At 42.0% G+C, this 16,627-nt stretch overlaps 1 protein-coding gene across 5 annotated transcripts; it reads left to right on the top strand.

The window, feature by feature from the left end:
- Nucleotides 1-3,656: 3,656 nt before the first annotated feature.
- On the top strand, nt 3,657-15,970 carry CLBA1 (clathrin binding box of aftiphilin containing 1). Of its 5 annotated transcripts, none has more exons than XM_065685343.1 (6): nt 3,657-4,175; nt 5,685-6,375; nt 9,863-10,011; nt 11,871-12,000; nt 13,270-13,380; nt 14,806-15,970. In XM_065685343.1, exons 2-6 carry the CDS (start codon nt 5,917-5,919, stop codon nt 14,959-14,961), a joined length of 1,005 nt encoding a protein of 334 aa, XP_065541415.1. In that variant the 5' UTR covers nt 3,657-4,175; nt 5,685-5,916; the 3' UTR covers nt 14,962-15,970. The 5 variants fall into 5 exon arrangements, with proteins under 5 accessions (XP_065541415.1, XP_065541416.1, XP_065541418.1 ...); XM_065685344.1 differs by lacking the exon at nt 3,657-4,175 and adding an exon at nt 4,551-4,633; XM_065685346.1 differs by lacking the exon at nt 3,657-4,175 and adding an exon at nt 4,556-4,633 and having other exon boundaries at nt 5,890-6,375.
- The last annotated feature ends 657 nt before the right edge of the window (nt 15,971-16,627 follow it).

Below are 16,627 nucleotides of genomic sequence, written 5' to 3'. Positions count from 1 at the left end.
AGAGTTGAATGCTGGCAGAACCTGGCAAATAGGAAGGTGCTTATGGCACTTGGCCCTTTGCATTTAGCACAAGAAAAATTTCAGGATCTTGTGGAAGCTCTGAGTAGTTTGAGAGTCTTTTTTAAGCTCATGTGCTATGTAACATGCTGGAGGATCTGAAAAGTAGTGCAGCCCATATATGGATTTAGAAGATGATGTTTCCATGAAGTGCCAGAGTGGAATGGCATTTCACTGCCTTTCCCCAGAAGACACCTCGTTTGTGCTCCTCAAAATCACCCTGAGAGCCAGGCTAGTCATAGAAGCAAACATGAGATTTGCCTCAAAACCACACTACCGGGCTATAAAAAACTGCTAAATGTAGCCACTGAATCACAGAATCATAGAACAGTCTGCGTTGGAAGGGACCTCAAAGGTCGTCTAGTTCCAAGCCCGTCACGTTCCACTAGACCAGGTTGCTCAAAGCCCCATCCAACCATCGCTTTGAACGCTGCCAGGGATTGGGCAGCCACAGCTTCTCTGGGCACCCTGTGCCAGTGCCTCATCACCCTAATAATGAAGAATTTCTTCCTAATGTCTAAACTAAATCTCCCCTCTGTCAGTTTAAAGCCATTCCCCCTTGTCCTGTCACCACATGCCCTTGTGGGAAGTCCCTCCACAGATTTATTGTAGGCCCCTTTGGGTACTGGAAGCTGCTATAAGATTTCTCCAAGTCTTCTCTTCTCCAGGTTGAACAGCCCCAACTCTCTGAACAACCTCAACCTCAAATGAGCCATGGGCACATGCACCTCTTGCACGTTAGCTTTTTTGAGAGGTGGATTACGGCTTCCTTAAATTCCACACCTGAGAGAAAAAAGAAAGGCACCTAAAGTATATCTTATGCCTCCTTGCAAAGGATATTGCCTTTTTATGGGTAGGTCTTTCTACACTGACAGCCCATCAGTATAGGGGTCATGTGAAATGTCTTTTCTGTGGTCAGGTCATAGAGCAGGTGGTTCGACACCTTTTTAATGTAGTGTGTAGAAGGGCTGAATCACTCCCCTGCTCAAGAGAACTGACAATATTGTGTGCACGGAAGAGACAAGGGAGAGCTGCCATCTGCTGTTGGGAAGATTCTGGTTCGTCTTTCATCCCAGGCACTCCCAGCTGTTGCAAGTGACTCATTAACGCGAGTGATTCCCATCACACTGCGTTAGCACACAGAGCAATATTTCACAGGGGGTCCTGGAAATCCACAGCTGACATGTACCGGGGGGAACAAAAGTTTGCCCTGAAGTGCTGCTGTTCTCGTATCTAACTCAGGGAAAAGATGATTGATTTTACTGACCTTTCTTTCAAAGTCCGTACCAACAGCAAAGGAAAGCTGGAAGGTATGGTGAAAACCACTGTGTTTCCAGGAGGGAGTTTAATGGAATAATCAATGACATTTTCAAATTTAAGCTGTAGGTATCACTGAAATCAGTGCTAAACCCAATATCTGCACTGGGTTTTTTTAAAAAAGCTGAGAACTGTTACTGTGGAAATGAAAATATTGCTGATGTCCTGCACTTCTAAAATCTGGATACTCATGGTGAGAAAAAGTTATTAATCATCCACTTAGAAGACAGCTCATCTAATGAAAAGTCACTTTGAGTCAATCAAAATCATTTATTTATCGACTCTGAAAACATGTTTAGTCTCACTTTCTAAGTAGTATCTTAAGCCAGTTTAGCTAAATGTAATTCATTATTTTTACAAGAAAAGGCACCCAAATATTTAATATGAATCAAAGAAAATGTTTCATTTAAATAGCAAGTTAATCTTGCTTAATGTTTCAATTGAAAAACAACCTAAAAATTTTGTATAGAAAGGTACTGCTTGTTTATAATTTTTTTTCCAAGAAAGCAAATGAAGGAAATAAAAAGCCATCCGTATTATTTACAGGGGAACCACAGAATTCCGTAATTGAGGACCAGATCTTTCACAAACGTATAATTCATATTACAGCAGTGTGGTGCTGATTTGCTCTGAGAGTAAATACTTCTCAGTTATCCTGTTGAATATTTTCATTGCAAATTGGAATTCTTACAAAGGACAAAATGAAAAAAAAAAAAAAGAGTAAATCACTCAACTCAAGTAACTTTCCTGTCGGAATGGTGGCAGGAGTAATAGCAGCTGCAGATGAGTGTTCAATCAATTCAGTTGCTTATGTTGGTGAATTTTTGATTAGTGAGGTTGTGTTCTAGTAGATGCATACGTTTATAATCCATATTTGAAGCTTTTAGCATATTTACCTTTAAAATAAAGACTGGGTTATTTTAGGAAAATAAAAGTCATGATTTATAAAAAAAATATTGTTTTAATGCTGTAATTAATGGGGTAAATCCTAAGGCCTGGTATGTATCAAACAAAATTGTAAAGACATTGGGGATGGCCCCAAACAGGTAACTTTTTTTTTTTCCCCCAATATATTTCAGAGGCAAAAATCCTTAATCCAACTGCGATCACGCATTTCACTTTAACTCGGTCTATGGCAGGGTGTCATTTAAAACAGGAGTTAGGGATCCCAGCAGTAGCTGTCACACTCACACTCACCTGGTCTGAGTCACGAGAAATGAATTCAGAGGAGGGCAGATGAGACCCATTTTACAGGGGGGCTGTATCTCATGCTGACTCCTTCTGATTTGAAAACCTGCACAAAACGCACCAGTGCATATTCTTCTGGAACTGGTTCTGAGGGGCTGCAGCTACGTTTGTCTTAGAGTGGAAGCAGCAGTAGGTACATCTCACAGCCACTTGCCTCCTCAGCATGGACTCAGGGTTAGCAACTTGGTTTTCCTAACGTGGGTTATAGGGTGTGCTGGAGAGAGAAATAAACACCATTATGTGGCAAGTCCTTAATAAAGTTACTGATGTTACCCCGGGAAGAATGCACTACAGTTTCGTTTTCCCGCACTGTGGTTTCTAAAGCCTTCGGCAGTTTCTGATGCTCTCTGCTTTCCCATCACTCTGCTTGCGTTACTGCAAAGACAGTTTGAACTTGGCAGGACAGAGACAGGTTTGTAAAACCCGCACAACCTTTCCTCACAGGATATAAAGCTTGGTCTGGAGAGCTGCATCTCAGCCTTTGCGCAGTCTGTAGCCTTTTCCTTTGAGAAGACAAAGGTGAAAATGTAAAACAATGTCGGTAGCTGAAACAATGCTGAGCTCCCTTCACAGTTGAAAAGAGAGCTGAAACCCCTGAGGCCCCCGCAGCGCCAGCTTACTGTAGAGTGATGACGCTACCTCAACAAGTGTCAGATGCTTTGGGGCTGAATCACAGTCCCGCTGAGCTGGTCGGACACCCTCAGAGCCGCAGGCTGCCACAGGATGGCCTTGGAGGGTAAGAAACTGCTCCAAAGAGAATGAAAACGAGTTGTAAAAATCTGTCAGAAACTTGCCAGTGAAGTTTCTTTGGCTCTGCCCCTGGGTATTGCTCCTAAATTTAGCCTCTTGCCTTCAGATAAAGCACTACAGCCCGGAATGAGAGTTAGATATGTGGGGGTGCATGTATCTGTGCCTGGGCTGGAAAACGTACCCTGTAACGAATAGAAAAAGCTTTTTACTTCGGGCCTTGCTCCAGAAAACCTTTTCCCTTGCTTTTACAAGTGTCGCGGTTGCCTGGGGCTATCCGGACGTTTAACCGAGCCCTGAGGACAAGGAGGCTGAGGACGTTTCTTTGACCTCTTTCGCCCTGCCCCCAGGTGCAGAAGCAGCCAGCCTCGGGCGAGCCACCTCCAGCCCACACCTCTGCTCCTCAAGAGGCGGGCTGGAAGCGATGGTCACCCCCGGCTGCGGGGTGACCCCAACACAGCGACCGGACACACAGCTTCTGCATTTACCTGCTACAAGTGCCTCAGCAGAGAGGGAGGAGGAGCAGCCAAACACCTTGGGGAGCAAAAGGAGGAAGAGAGGAAGAGGAGATCCTGAGCAGCTGGTGGTGGCGTGTTCCTACCATTGTACCACGAGGTTATGTTACTGGTGGATTGATTGTTACCCTTTTTAAGTCCGTACCCTTGAATTTTGTAGCAATAGAATCATAGAATGGTTTGGGTAGGAAAGGACGTTCAGTTCATCTCGTTCCATCCACTCTGCCAAGGGCAGGGACGCTTCGCCCTGGGCTATGCCACCCGAGGCTGGAAAGATGCAGCTGGAACACCGTGAGTACTTTTCACATCAGGGGTTTACAGTCAGGCTCTCCCTGGAGGGTGGCTGCTGACTTGCGGCTGAAGGCAACGGGGCAGTTTTAACCCACGGGAGGTGCCGGTGACAACCGCCATGACCGAGGCCCAGGGACAAGCCCGGGGAGCCGGGGAAGTACTTGTCAAAACAGACAGCGGGGGGACAACGGGGCCTCCGCCGGGGCCGGAGCCGGACGGGGCTGCGGGAACGCTGAGGAAGGGCTGCGGCCGCGCGGCCCCTGGCTGCTCGCCGTGAGGGCGGAGGCCGAGCATGCCCGGGGGGCCCGGCCCCGCGGGGGGAGCTGTCCGCTCTGCCCGCCCGCAGGGCCCGGGGGCGCTGCTCCGCCCCGCTCCGCCCCGCCGCGGCCGGTCGCGGCCCCGCCGCCCTGCCCGGCACACCTAGGCCCGCACCTGCGCGGCGCGGCGCGGGATCGGCGGTAAGGCGGCTTCCTCACAGGCGGCGGCGCGGCCCAGCGGCCCCGCAGCTCCGCAGCTCCGGAGCTCCGGCTCCGCGGGTGCCCCGGCGGCCGTTCAGCCTCCCCCTCACACCGCCCGGGCGCCGTGGGGCCCGCCGTGCCTGGGCTCCGCCCGGGCGGTGGGAAGCCCGGGTGGAGGAGCCTCTTCCCTCGGGTGCGGGCTCGGCCGCGTTCGTTCCGAGCCCGGACCCCTCCAAAGCCCTGCGCGTCGCGGCAGGGTGGGCTCGGGTCCATCCGGACGCCGGGGTGTGCTCGGCCGGCCCTGAGCCACCCTCGAGGTGAGCTTTGGGGAGAAAACCCCCAGATTAACTCGGTCTGTTGAACACAGAGCGCCTAGTGACAGACGGTCTTTCCGAAGCGGTTTTAGTGAAGCTCCGAACCCTTCCCCCGAACAGCTTCTCGGTCCCTAAAGTGCTCGAGGAGACGTGATTAATCGCGTATGATAAATGCAGTGTCGAGTGTATGATTTACAGATGTCAAACTGAACTTTTCAAAGCTATCTTCAGTGCTCAAGTAGTTGCAGCGCTATGTTTTTCACAGGATTGAACAGCCAGTGCCCGTGTCGCTGCAAGTCTCGTTCACCTCTTTGGTAATCGCTCAGACAGGAAAAGCCCTGGCAGGCAAAAAGAGCGCTGCTCGAGTATGCATGATATGGATGAAATAGTTACAGTAAAAAGTAATAGTTACAGAAAACATTTAGGAACTGTCAGATACTGCCTCTAATTATTCGTGTTTGCTTCCTGTATACTCAATCAGTACTCAATTAATATCCAACAACTTCTGCTAAGGGTTTGCTGAATACTGTTCACTAATTCCACTGCTTGCTTGTGGTGCGGGCAGATAGCTCGGTGTGAATTTGAAATCATTTTGCCTACAGCAGTTTTCAGTTGTGTAATACTGGAATGTGTTTATTTTAACCTGAGCATTCTTTCTCCTTCCTTATCAGCTATCTTTCTTTATTCCGACACAGCCCTTATCACAGAAGTATTTATTTATAATTCTTTCTTTGCAGGCTAATAACCTACATAGAAAATGAGACTGAATAACATGCACATGCTGATTACTGGAGGAGAGGCTGAAGGACATCCTGTTTTGATTTCGCAGTGTTATTGTTCTTTGGGGTGAAATGGGGAATTTGATTCTGTTTTGGAAATACTCATATTTCTAATGCAACTGCACTTCAGGAGCCTTTTTTTTTTTTTTTTTTTGCAGTGCAGATTTCAACAAACTGATTTTTCTTAAAAATGCAGAACCTGTCACTAGGACAAAGTCTTACTGATACAGACACATCGCACCAAATGTCTCTAAAGGACCTGGCAGTTGAAGTAGGTGGTACATCTCTGGATGAAAGTGACTATAACTTGAATGGAAGGACAATTAACGAAGAAAGTCCTAATCTTGAAGTCATGCAGAAAAGCCTCCCTGTAGTGAATAGCAAAGAGAGAAGTTGTGAGGGGTTTTCTGAAAGCAGTTCCAGTACCTCAGAACCCAGTGGTTCCTGGGGTGATTTTGAAGGCTTTGAGGAGTCCTTGGGTGAGTCAGAGAGATTCAGTCAAAATCTTGAAGTTTTGGTGAAGTCAACAGAAACTTTTGGAGTTGATAGAGACTTAAGCAGTGGACATTGTAGCACTGATGCTGAGCCCTTTTGTTCTGAGCCATCTCTACACAGTGTGATACAGGAGGCTTCAAGCTTTCTAAATGAGGTATGTGTTAACAGTAAACCAAAGAACAGAAATGTTTGTGTTACTGCTTTGTACATCTCAAGATTTGTATCTGAATGTCTCCTCTGTAAAGAATCATGTTGCACAGGGAGAGAAACTGTCAAAGTACTTTGCAGCTAACTCAGGTGGAAGAAAAGCAACTTCTTTATAGTGTTTGACAAATACTTAACTTATCCTGCTGGAGAGCTTTAAAGAATGTAATGTACTACTTTGCTTCTAGGCACTAGGAAGAAGTAAGCACATAGAAACAATGAACCTTGCCCTGAAGCTCATACAATGTAAAAGCTAGATTAGAATGAGTGTAGGAAACAAAAAATCAGTGACAAAAAAGGAAGGTCAAAAAGTGTATGACTTGCTTGCAAGCTGATTGAAATAAAGCAACATAACACTGAGTTAGAAACTGGCAAAAACAATAACTTCTGTTACTTAATATACTGCCAGAATAATCTAGTGGTCTTTCTGGAATTTTAGACTGATTGCAGGTGGAAGTTAATGACAAAATGGTGAACAGAAGTAATTTAGTATAATTCTTTCTTTTTCCCCCCTTTTTTTTAGCATAGGATGTTACATTCTCTCATACAATGTTAGAACTAATAATCTGAATAAATACTATAATGTGTCCTTGTCACAAAAAAAAAAAGGTTCAGGTTAAGGGTTAACAGGTTCAGGTTAAGGGTTAAAAGGTTAAGGTTAAGGGTTGTACCTTGTTGCAATTGATGTGTTTCCCTGTTTGCCAAGCATGCATCACCAAAGCCAAACAAAATAACAAAAGGAAAACACAAATATACAAACCAAAACACCCTCCTTCTACTTTTACCCTAAACTAAAACGTTTGAAAAAGAGCAATGACTTAAGGCTTCCATGGGGTTCATGAGAAGCAATAATAGCTTACTACTTGTAGTCTGCAAGATGAGTTTTAGTATGTGTATGGAACTGAGAGTTTTCTGGGGAAGGGCTGTCTTGTTCTTGCTTGGGAGCTTTACCTGTGGCAGAGGTGTTAATAGGCAAAGCACAAAGACTCACATGGGATAAGCTGTCCAGCACTGGCAGAGTGGAGATCACAAGGTACCTGGTTATGGGATTGCACAAACAGAGAATTTAAATTATTTGTAATGCTGGAAACTGGTGACAAGAAGTCTTATGTTGGAAAGAGAGAGTATGTAACAACTAGAGCTGAAATAGAATTGCTTTCTTTCCGGAAGCCTTTGATTTATGTTTGTATTTATTAAAGGCAAAAGGAAATGCCCAGTATAAGCTAAGTAAGTTAACAGTGCCTAGAGTTTCAAGTTGGCTTTTCTTGTCTCAGGGTGGAAAAATATCTGCAGAGCTGTTGGAGATTTCTTTGGGTGTAGGATGTAAGTGTAGCTTGTCCTTCATTCCTGTGCTTTCTGTGTTGTTTATTTGAGGCCGTAAACTCTTAGGGTTAGGGCTCTGTTTTCTGTATGATCAATAGAAAAAAGTCCAGATAGGTTGGAAGAGACCCCTAGAGATAATTTGAGGTCAGAGGTCTGACCTTCAATATGTAATGATTTAGTTAATTAAATGTCAGTGTGGACCAGAACCATGTGTTTTAAGATGAAAACAACCACTAATTTCCTAGCAGTAGCTGCATATTTTGCCTACATGGTCAAATAACTTAAAGGATTTTTCATGTGTTCTTTAAATACTGGCCTTTGTGAGAGTGCACTTCCGTAAGCCCTGGAGTATTCTGATATAATAGGATATAGAGGATTTAGTCAAAAAGCACCATTGTCAAATTTGTGCATTCCTGTTTTTATAATTAAAGCTACAAGGTAGATGGAAATATACCCAAATTTTGTTTCAGAAACACCTGCTGAAGTAGAAAGTAATAAAGGTAATAAGAAACTTGTGTATTTTATCTGGCTTGGCTAAACTGTAAGCCAGTGATTTGTATGCATGTCAGAGTAGCATTACAGGCTCTACGAAGACATTACAAATGAAGCAGACCTGTGCTTCCCTCAGTTCACACTTCTGTGGCTGTAATTTCACACACACACCAAAGCCAAGAGCAGCTGCCTGATTTGTCCTTAGCTCCAAACCCATTCAGGTTTTGGTACCTACTTGGAAGTTGTTTTTTTCTTTACTATGACTCTCCATGTACGCTTTAGCAAGTGTGCTTCACAGAATTCTGCTTGTCAATACATCTTTCTCCGCCATATAGTACCCCTGATACAAGTTAAGTCTACTGAAATAATTTATAAATCAGTTTAAAGTATTACGACATTTGGGGCAAGATTCAGAGGATTTTTACCCAAGTCTTTGAATAACCCAGCAGTTGCCCATCAGGGTAGGCAGTTTAGCCAGGCCTTACTTGAGCAGGGAGTAGTGTGGGGCACCGATTTTATTTCTAGAAGCATGCTCAGAAGTACAAAAGCCTTCTACCAGCTCTGTTGATTTTGACCCCTTATCAGTAGATTAAATCAATACCCTCTCAGTATTTACTGCACTTGTTTGAGTTCAGTATAATGAACCGGTGGATATATCTCCACTTATTTCTGCTGTTTGAGTTACAATTAAATGAAATTGTCAAAATATGGAGCATCCATACTTATGTTTTTCAGTTTTAATTGTTGATTGCTAGATAAAGAAAACAAACTGACAGGTTTTATTCTCTAGTCTTCACATAGCGTTGCTGCTCTTGGATTGCAGTCCCTCTGCAGGATGTTGAAGCCAATTAATTCGATTCAGAAAATGGCACTAATTACTTCTTTGAAGGAATAGAAGGACAAATGTGCCATTCTGGACCAGATGGCATGACAACATTCCTTTAGGATAGGATGTAGATTATGCACATTTTTCCTAGTATATGTATTTCTTACATTTCAGATAACCCTGTTACTTACCATAGGCCTGTTTGGATCACTCATGTGACTATGTTCGGTCCTCCAAACCTACATGACTGCTGGAGGAGGAAAAAATATATAACTCTGTCTCTGATTTTTAGCATAGGCTGGAAAAAGTTTGGTGCAAATGCAAGTGTGCAGAGACATACCCTCCCCAGCCTCTATGCAGACTTACACATTGGTAACTATGGCACTTAGTAATATGTTACATTTGACTGAATTAGGTGTGTTCGAATACAAAGTTAGTAAAAACAAACTTTTGAATTTATGTACACATCAGTTTTGACCTGGACTGAATTAGCTGAGCAGAAGAAGGAGTCTGAAGTGCCAATAGGCAAACCAATGCACAACTTAGGAGCTTGGAAGCTGGAGAGCAGGGTTCATTAGAAACTCTTGGACTCATGCTTCTCCTCCTCTAATTCTAATTAGAGGTAAATACTCAAACCAATGACCTATGGGCTAATTCTTTTTGTGCCATTAATAGCAATGCAAAATTTAAGAACAATAATACAATCTCTAGAAACATTGTAGCCTTTGGACAAAGTCCTTCACGAACTGTGCGGGTGGCCTGTGTAACATACTTAATAAAACTCTGTTTTTTCTAGGCAAGCCAGAGCTATGAGGATATGTTTAAGTTGAGCTTTCCAGAAGTCTTTGTATCACAGTCCAGCGAGAGCATAAGAAGCTTAGATCAAGTACTTGATACAAATAATGAAGATGTTGGGATTCCTGAACTTACAAAGGATCAACTTTGGTAATGAGCTTAGATCAACAGTTAAAAAAATATTACTTACAAAGTTCCTCAGCAATTACACTGTCTATTTCGTACTTCAAATATCAGTGGGACTTGCAGGTGAACTTAAAAATCTTTTTAATCACTATGCTCTTCAGCAGATAGATCTTGCCAGTTTTGTATTGTATTTTTAAAGGAAAAGGATTGTGGTTTAGCCATTGGAAAACAGGGAAGGGAATGTATCAGAAATTAACAATTTCTGCTTAGTGTTTTTCCTGTTTGTGATGTGCCTTCTTATGACTAAGCCTCTGGAATGCCAGAACACCCAACAGGCAACCTGTCCTTCCTGTTTGCTTGTCCTTTCTTTACCACACATCTGACTTACTTCTCCATCATCTGAGGCAGGAGCATTGCTGCTGCTTCTACTGAAAACCCGCTTGCTTGGTTTTTTGTATAGCCTGCCCAGTTTTCCCTGGTGGTAGCTTCTTGTATTTAACCAGATGTGCTTCAGAATCTGTGGTGCATCTGGCTTCTTTCCTTGGGTTATGTTAGTACCATTAACTTAGCTTTCTCGTAAGACTGCTGGAATCCTTTTAGATTTGTTATATCTTTTTGGAGGATCAGTAGCTTCGGAGCAGTATTATAATTGCTGAACAGTATTATAGTTATTTCTGTGTACATATGAGGTTTTGTATCTAGAAAGCTGGGTCAAACTATACTTTAGAAATGTCGTAAGAATCACAAGAAATGTAGTTAAAACATTTAATGTGGGCATCCTTTTGGCAAGTCTCTTATATATGTGTTATTTTTTAATTAGCCTCAGACTTGTGGAGAAATGTATGTATGTAAAAGGCCTCTGGGGAGACCTTAGAGCAGCCTTCCAGTACCTACAGCAGGGCTACGAGAAAGCTGAACTTACAAGGGCATGTAATGATAGTACAAGAGGGAATGGCTTTAAGCTGAAAGACGGTAGATTTAGTTATTACAAAGAAATTCTTCCCTGTGAGGGTGGTGAGGCACTGGCATAAGTTGCCCAGAGAAGCTATGGATGCTCCATCACTGGCAGTGTTCATGGCCGGGTTTCACGGGGCTTTGAGCAACCTGGTCTAGTGGAAGGTGTCCCTGCCCATGGCAGGGTTTGGAACTGGATGATCTTTAAGGTCCTTCCAACCCAAACCAGTCTACGTTCCTATGAAAAAGGACTGCAGTATTATAGCAGAGTACCAGCTACAGATACAAAAGCCTTGGTCTGCTGTGGTGAATAATGAAGATTAGTCATAACTGCATCCTGTCCTAAGCAAAAAGCAACTGGATTTATATGGGATGAATGCAATATAGGAATCCAAAGTACTGTGTAGTGGGAACTCTAATTCTTCCTGTTTCAGTAGCATGTGCCTTTGGCTTGTTTTGTAGTACCTGCATGTCCAGGGCAGATGCAGGTCACCCACCAGAGCACTGGGCTGCCACATTGGGGGGGGGGGGGGGGGGGGGCGTGACTAGTAGGAAAGAGGAAGTTTTGAGAGACAGAAGATGCAAAGTGCAGAAATAATAGGGCTGAACCCTACCCACACGTCACAGAAGAAACTGCATAATGCAAGCTGTTGGCATGTAACAATCTCTTAAATATGCTCCTAGTGAACTTCTTATCTGAGAAGCGCAAATGTACAGTTATGTTGACTTACAGTTTCCCTTAATTGTCACAAAAGCTTGTTAGTGCATTGGGTAGATAATTTGAATGGATGTAGAATGAGTTTTAAGAGAAGTTGGTTTTTAGATCAAGGTAAGCTAGTATGGCTGTATGTAGTGCAAATAATGAAGTTATGTATGTTCACTGGAAACTTTGTACACCTTACAACCTCAAATGGTGTTTTCTTTCCTAGCACTGACTCTGGAAACATATGGAGAACACTTAGAGACTTTTATAATGCTCCCAGTTTAAGACGTCCCTGGAGTAAATCTCATTACCAAGAAAACCTCTTGAGTGTTCTTGGAATAGATGCAAATCAAAAGGTAATTGAACAATGGTTTGCCAGGATGCCAGCATAAACACTTTGTTATGAATCTTATTTTCTGTAAGTTATGCATGGGGACAGATGCATAAGAAACTAGATCTGGGTTGCAAGTTTTTTTAGGGAGAGCCTTTTAAAGTGATAGTCTAGTGTTTGTTCATCATTATGTGTAAGGAACTGTGAAGTCATGCAGGATCAAATTTTTATCATCTTTCCATTGAAGTCTCCACTATGTAGTGCCCTGTTGCTGGCTGGTATGTTCAGCTTTAGTATAGATGTAGAATTAGCTTTCAGATATGTGTGTGATGTTTTCTTTTTTGCTCAGAGGATAAGAAAATTGTTAGCCTCTAATATCTTTCCAGTAAGTGAAAATCAGGTTTGAATCAGAGAGGGCATTAAAGTAATTACTGGATGTTTTTACTGTATATGAACTGAAAGTGTTCACTTCCCTTTTCCTCAGATTATTCTGTCTGTTTTTGCAAGGCTTGAGGGAAGGGTCTGTTTTAAAGTGAATCGAGACCAGACCAACAGTACTGAAAATATCTCAAAAAGAAATGTTTCTGTTTAATCTCCTTTTTTTTGAGAAGATCGAGGTATCATGCATGGCTTGGTATTCAACCTGGTTATTTAGTTGGGATGAATTAGTCATATATGGAAGTAACTGTCGCAATTGATAATTTGATTGCTGAAGCATGGGTCAGGAGTCCTGCATTAAATTATGATTTTTATGGACGTACTTGATCTTTCATGCAAGTTGTATGTAAAGAGAATGACAGTGCTGAAGGTGTAGAATCTATTCTGCACTTGAAAGTCACTTTTTTTGAACTGTCGCTTAGCAGGAGAGAATGGGAGACATTTCTCCAACGTAGTTAAACTCCCCTGCTCTTTCTTTCCCATAGATACACTGGCATTAAATTAATGCCCAGGCAGCTTAAACTGAGGTCATTACTTCTTTTCTGGTACAGGAAAATCGTATTGCTTTTAACAATACTGATGAAGATGTATTTCTCAGCTATTTTCTGGAGTAGTTTAAGGCTAATTTTATTTGGAAATGGCTTTTTTATTAATTTAAGTCAATTAAATTCATGTGTGTAGAACTTATTCTGGCATAAAATTGTTTTAATGCAAGAAGGGCACATGATAAATCAAACACAGCTTCAAAAGGTAAAATTTAGTGGTTACTCTTAGTTTGAGGGGAACTTCTCTTTAGGTTACGTGCTTTGAGATTAGATAGGAATTCATAAAGAAAATGTAAATTATGTTTTATTAGGACTTTTCAGAGAGCCAGGATATTTTTGAGGAATCAAATGCTAAAGATACTGAGGACTTCAGATTTGATGGATTCAGTATTAATGACTGCAAAGCACTGATCCAGACCAAGGTAAGTATTGCTCTGAAAGTGAGCGCTTCAAAGAACCACAGAGTGTGTTTCACGTGTTCCTCTCTGCTGTTCTAGTCCGCTGTTCTAGCAAGTGTCCTAATGTAATTGTTTGGTCCCAGTATAATTGTTTGGATGTGGAGTTGCTTTTTGCTCTTTGAAACGTGTCTGACAGCTTCAGAAGAGGTACAATATAATGTACCAAATGGAGAGCAACATAATATGGGGGATGCTGAAATACAAGGTTATTCGTTTCATGAGCTGGACTTCAGGACAAATTATTTGTTGGTTGAGAGATAGCAGCAATATATAAAAAGTAGTCGGGATGCTCTGATGACAAAGGAAGATCAGCATGTATATGGAAGTACCAACACACTGGTCACTGAGAATGATGCTTGTAACCTGCTCCTAAAATACATGGTAAGGGAGAAATCACATTCAAACTTGCAATTCAGATACTCAGAATGATTCAGATTTAGTTGGTTCACTCAGGGAGAAAACAGGAGTTACTTCGAGAGGAAGGCAAAATTGGTATTGTAACTAAGGATTTGAGAACATTACTGTTTTGAAGCTGTGTCATGAAACAGAGAGAGATGAAATGCTTTGTCATTAGTGCATTTATATCATTGGTCAAACAGGATGTAATAAGCTTCATTTCTTTCTTGCTAAAGCAATGCAAGTTGGAAGGAATATTACCATTCCCTGTTGTGGTAAAAAAAATCAGTTACATTCTGGTTTTAATGAGTATTTTGGATGAATATTCTTAAGTCAAGGTCCCTTCTTCATTTAAGGAAAATAACCTAAAGCAACTGGTGTTGCTGTGGAGATGCACAGTTTGAGGTGCACTTTCATAGCTCTGTTTTATTCTGTGTACTGCATCAGACAATGAAGATGTGTAACTATCTTGGGAACCTTGTACATACGAGATGTTAGTCTGGAGACTTAGAAAGAAAGCTGAAAGAGACTGTCTAGCTTATTCCTTCATAATTCAGTTCTGCTTTTTCAATGAGTTACATGAGGATGGGATCCCAGTAGCTGACATACTTGAAATGTGTAAAATACAGAGGCAGGGTTTAGGCAAAGGAGAAGTGGTTGAAAGTAGATGAAGAAGGAGAAAGAGTGAAAAGATACATGATACAAAGTTGAGGTAAATGGGCAGTATTTTCCTAGAGTAGCCTCTGAAGGGGAAGAACAAGCTCTGCAGCTTGGTGTCTCAGAGTAAAGCTCATCAGGAAGCATATGTTGCCATTTCTACTTCTAAGTAAGTTAAATCATTAGAACAATTTCTATTTATCTTCCTAGTTATGTCCTTTTTTAAATGCTAATATTATTTTTATGAAAACTGTATAAAAATTAGATTGAAATATGAAACGTGATTAATTTACTGTAGGATGGAAACAATTAACTTTGTTTTTCTTTTTCACTCAGCTTTCCGTATCACCAGATTCCAGACACGGTCATCTTTTCACCTGTGACCTCTTTTTGAAAACCACATCATCAAATGGAAACATGCAGTATATCACAACCCCAAGGAAGAAGCACATTTTCGCTGCATGTAACCTAAAAACGAAGTTTTTTCAGTAGTGATGTTTGAACCAAATGCACTTTTTAATTATTTTGTTTTCTTTTTGAACTGAATGCAGTTTACCTTCATTTTGTTACTGGCGTGGTACTGTAGACTACATGTGTCCTGTAGGAAACTGACATATTACTGTATATGAGGTTCCTAAAGCCATGTTACTAGAAGATATTTAGTTGTGAAGTCAGAGGTGTAATTATGCCCTACTAAGTTTTGCTGCAGTCATGTCTCTTAGAGTAAATCCCACTGCAGTCACGCTTTAAGGGTACTGCAGTGGACCTGAACTACTGATCTTTCAGGCCTTAATGCCTCTGACCAAAAGCCTCCTTTTTCTGCCAAAATCTAAATGCAGCTCAGGTGCATTATACGGTGTGCCTTGTCACCATCACTCCTTCTATTTGGTCCAGTTTGGATCAGCGGAGATCTGTTACTTCTCCACTGCTTAACACAATAAAAGGAGCCATCTACATATGGTGGCTTTTACTGAGCTTTAGAACAAAACTGTTTTAACTTCTGATAAAGCCTGCTGTGGTGATTTGGGTAGAGTCAGTGAAAAGTTTTGCTCTGGCATAGGTTTCTAACTGGAATAAATTGCCTCTCTGAAGCTGACATTAACAGTACTTATTGGATTCATTCAGGTACCAAACACCTCCACCCCACACAGCCACGCTTGTTAAAGCCTAGCAGGGGTGTAACTCAGAACTTGCACTGCACAAGGCTGCAAATTGCTGCCCTTTTAAAATTTTATAGTAACTATCAACTATGTTGCCCATCTTCCTGCGTGCTTGGGTGCCAGAGCGGATGCGCTTGACCTTCATCCATGTAATCCGTGGTGCTTCCTTGCCAACTGCACCAGCTTTATTTATTCACTGGTAATAACTTTTACACAGGTTACTAACCTATATATTCCTTTGGCCATTCTGAATGTGAGAGTTTTATATGACTTTTGAAGAGTTCCTAAATGGTATTTTATGTGTTAAAAGCAGGGAATAAACCTGGATATTCCAAAACTCAGTTAATTATTTAATGATGTGCCTATTCTGTTCTTAGAATCAAAAATACTATAAAGTACTGGCAGACTCCAACCTTTAATCTAGTAGACTGTTCAGCAGTGAAATTACAGTTGCTATAATAACTTACGACTTTAGTAATGTTTATGATGGCTCAGTGCAATTCTTAAGGGATGAATGGTGTATTAGTTACTCAGTAAACGGTAACAAGCCATTTGGGAAAGCACTATTTGAAAGTGTCTGAGCAGCTTCTCTGGCCCTAGGGGGAGTTCTGCAGTTGCCAGACCAAAAATTCACTGTGGTTGCAAGAGCAGAGTCAACTTTTTCACTTAATGCTGCATTTGAGTTCATTTTCAGTTCATAGAATCACTGAATGGTTTGGGTTGGAAAGGACCTTAAGATTATTCAGTTCCAACCCCCCTGTCATGGGCAGGGACACCTTCCACTAGACCAGGTTGCTCAAAGCCCCATCCAGCCTGGCCTTAAACACTGCCAGGGATGGGGCAGCCACAGCTTCTCTGGGCAACCTGTGCCAGTGCCTCACGGTAAAGAACTTAATATCTAATCTCCCCTCTCAGTTTAAAGCCATTCCCCATGTCCTGTCACTACATGCCCTTGTAAAAAAAAAAAAAAAAAGCTGCTCTTCAACTTTCTTGTAGGC

The sequence above is a fragment of the Lathamus discolor genome, chromosome 6, assembly GCF_037157495.1.
Source record: "Lathamus discolor isolate bLatDis1 chromosome 6, bLatDis1.hap1, whole genome shotgun sequence".
Taxonomy (NCBI): domain Eukaryota; kingdom Metazoa; phylum Chordata; class Aves; order Psittaciformes; family Psittacidae; genus Lathamus; species Lathamus discolor.
Note: the sequence above shows the minus strand (reverse complement) of the source record. Positions and strands in the feature narration are given on the sequence as shown.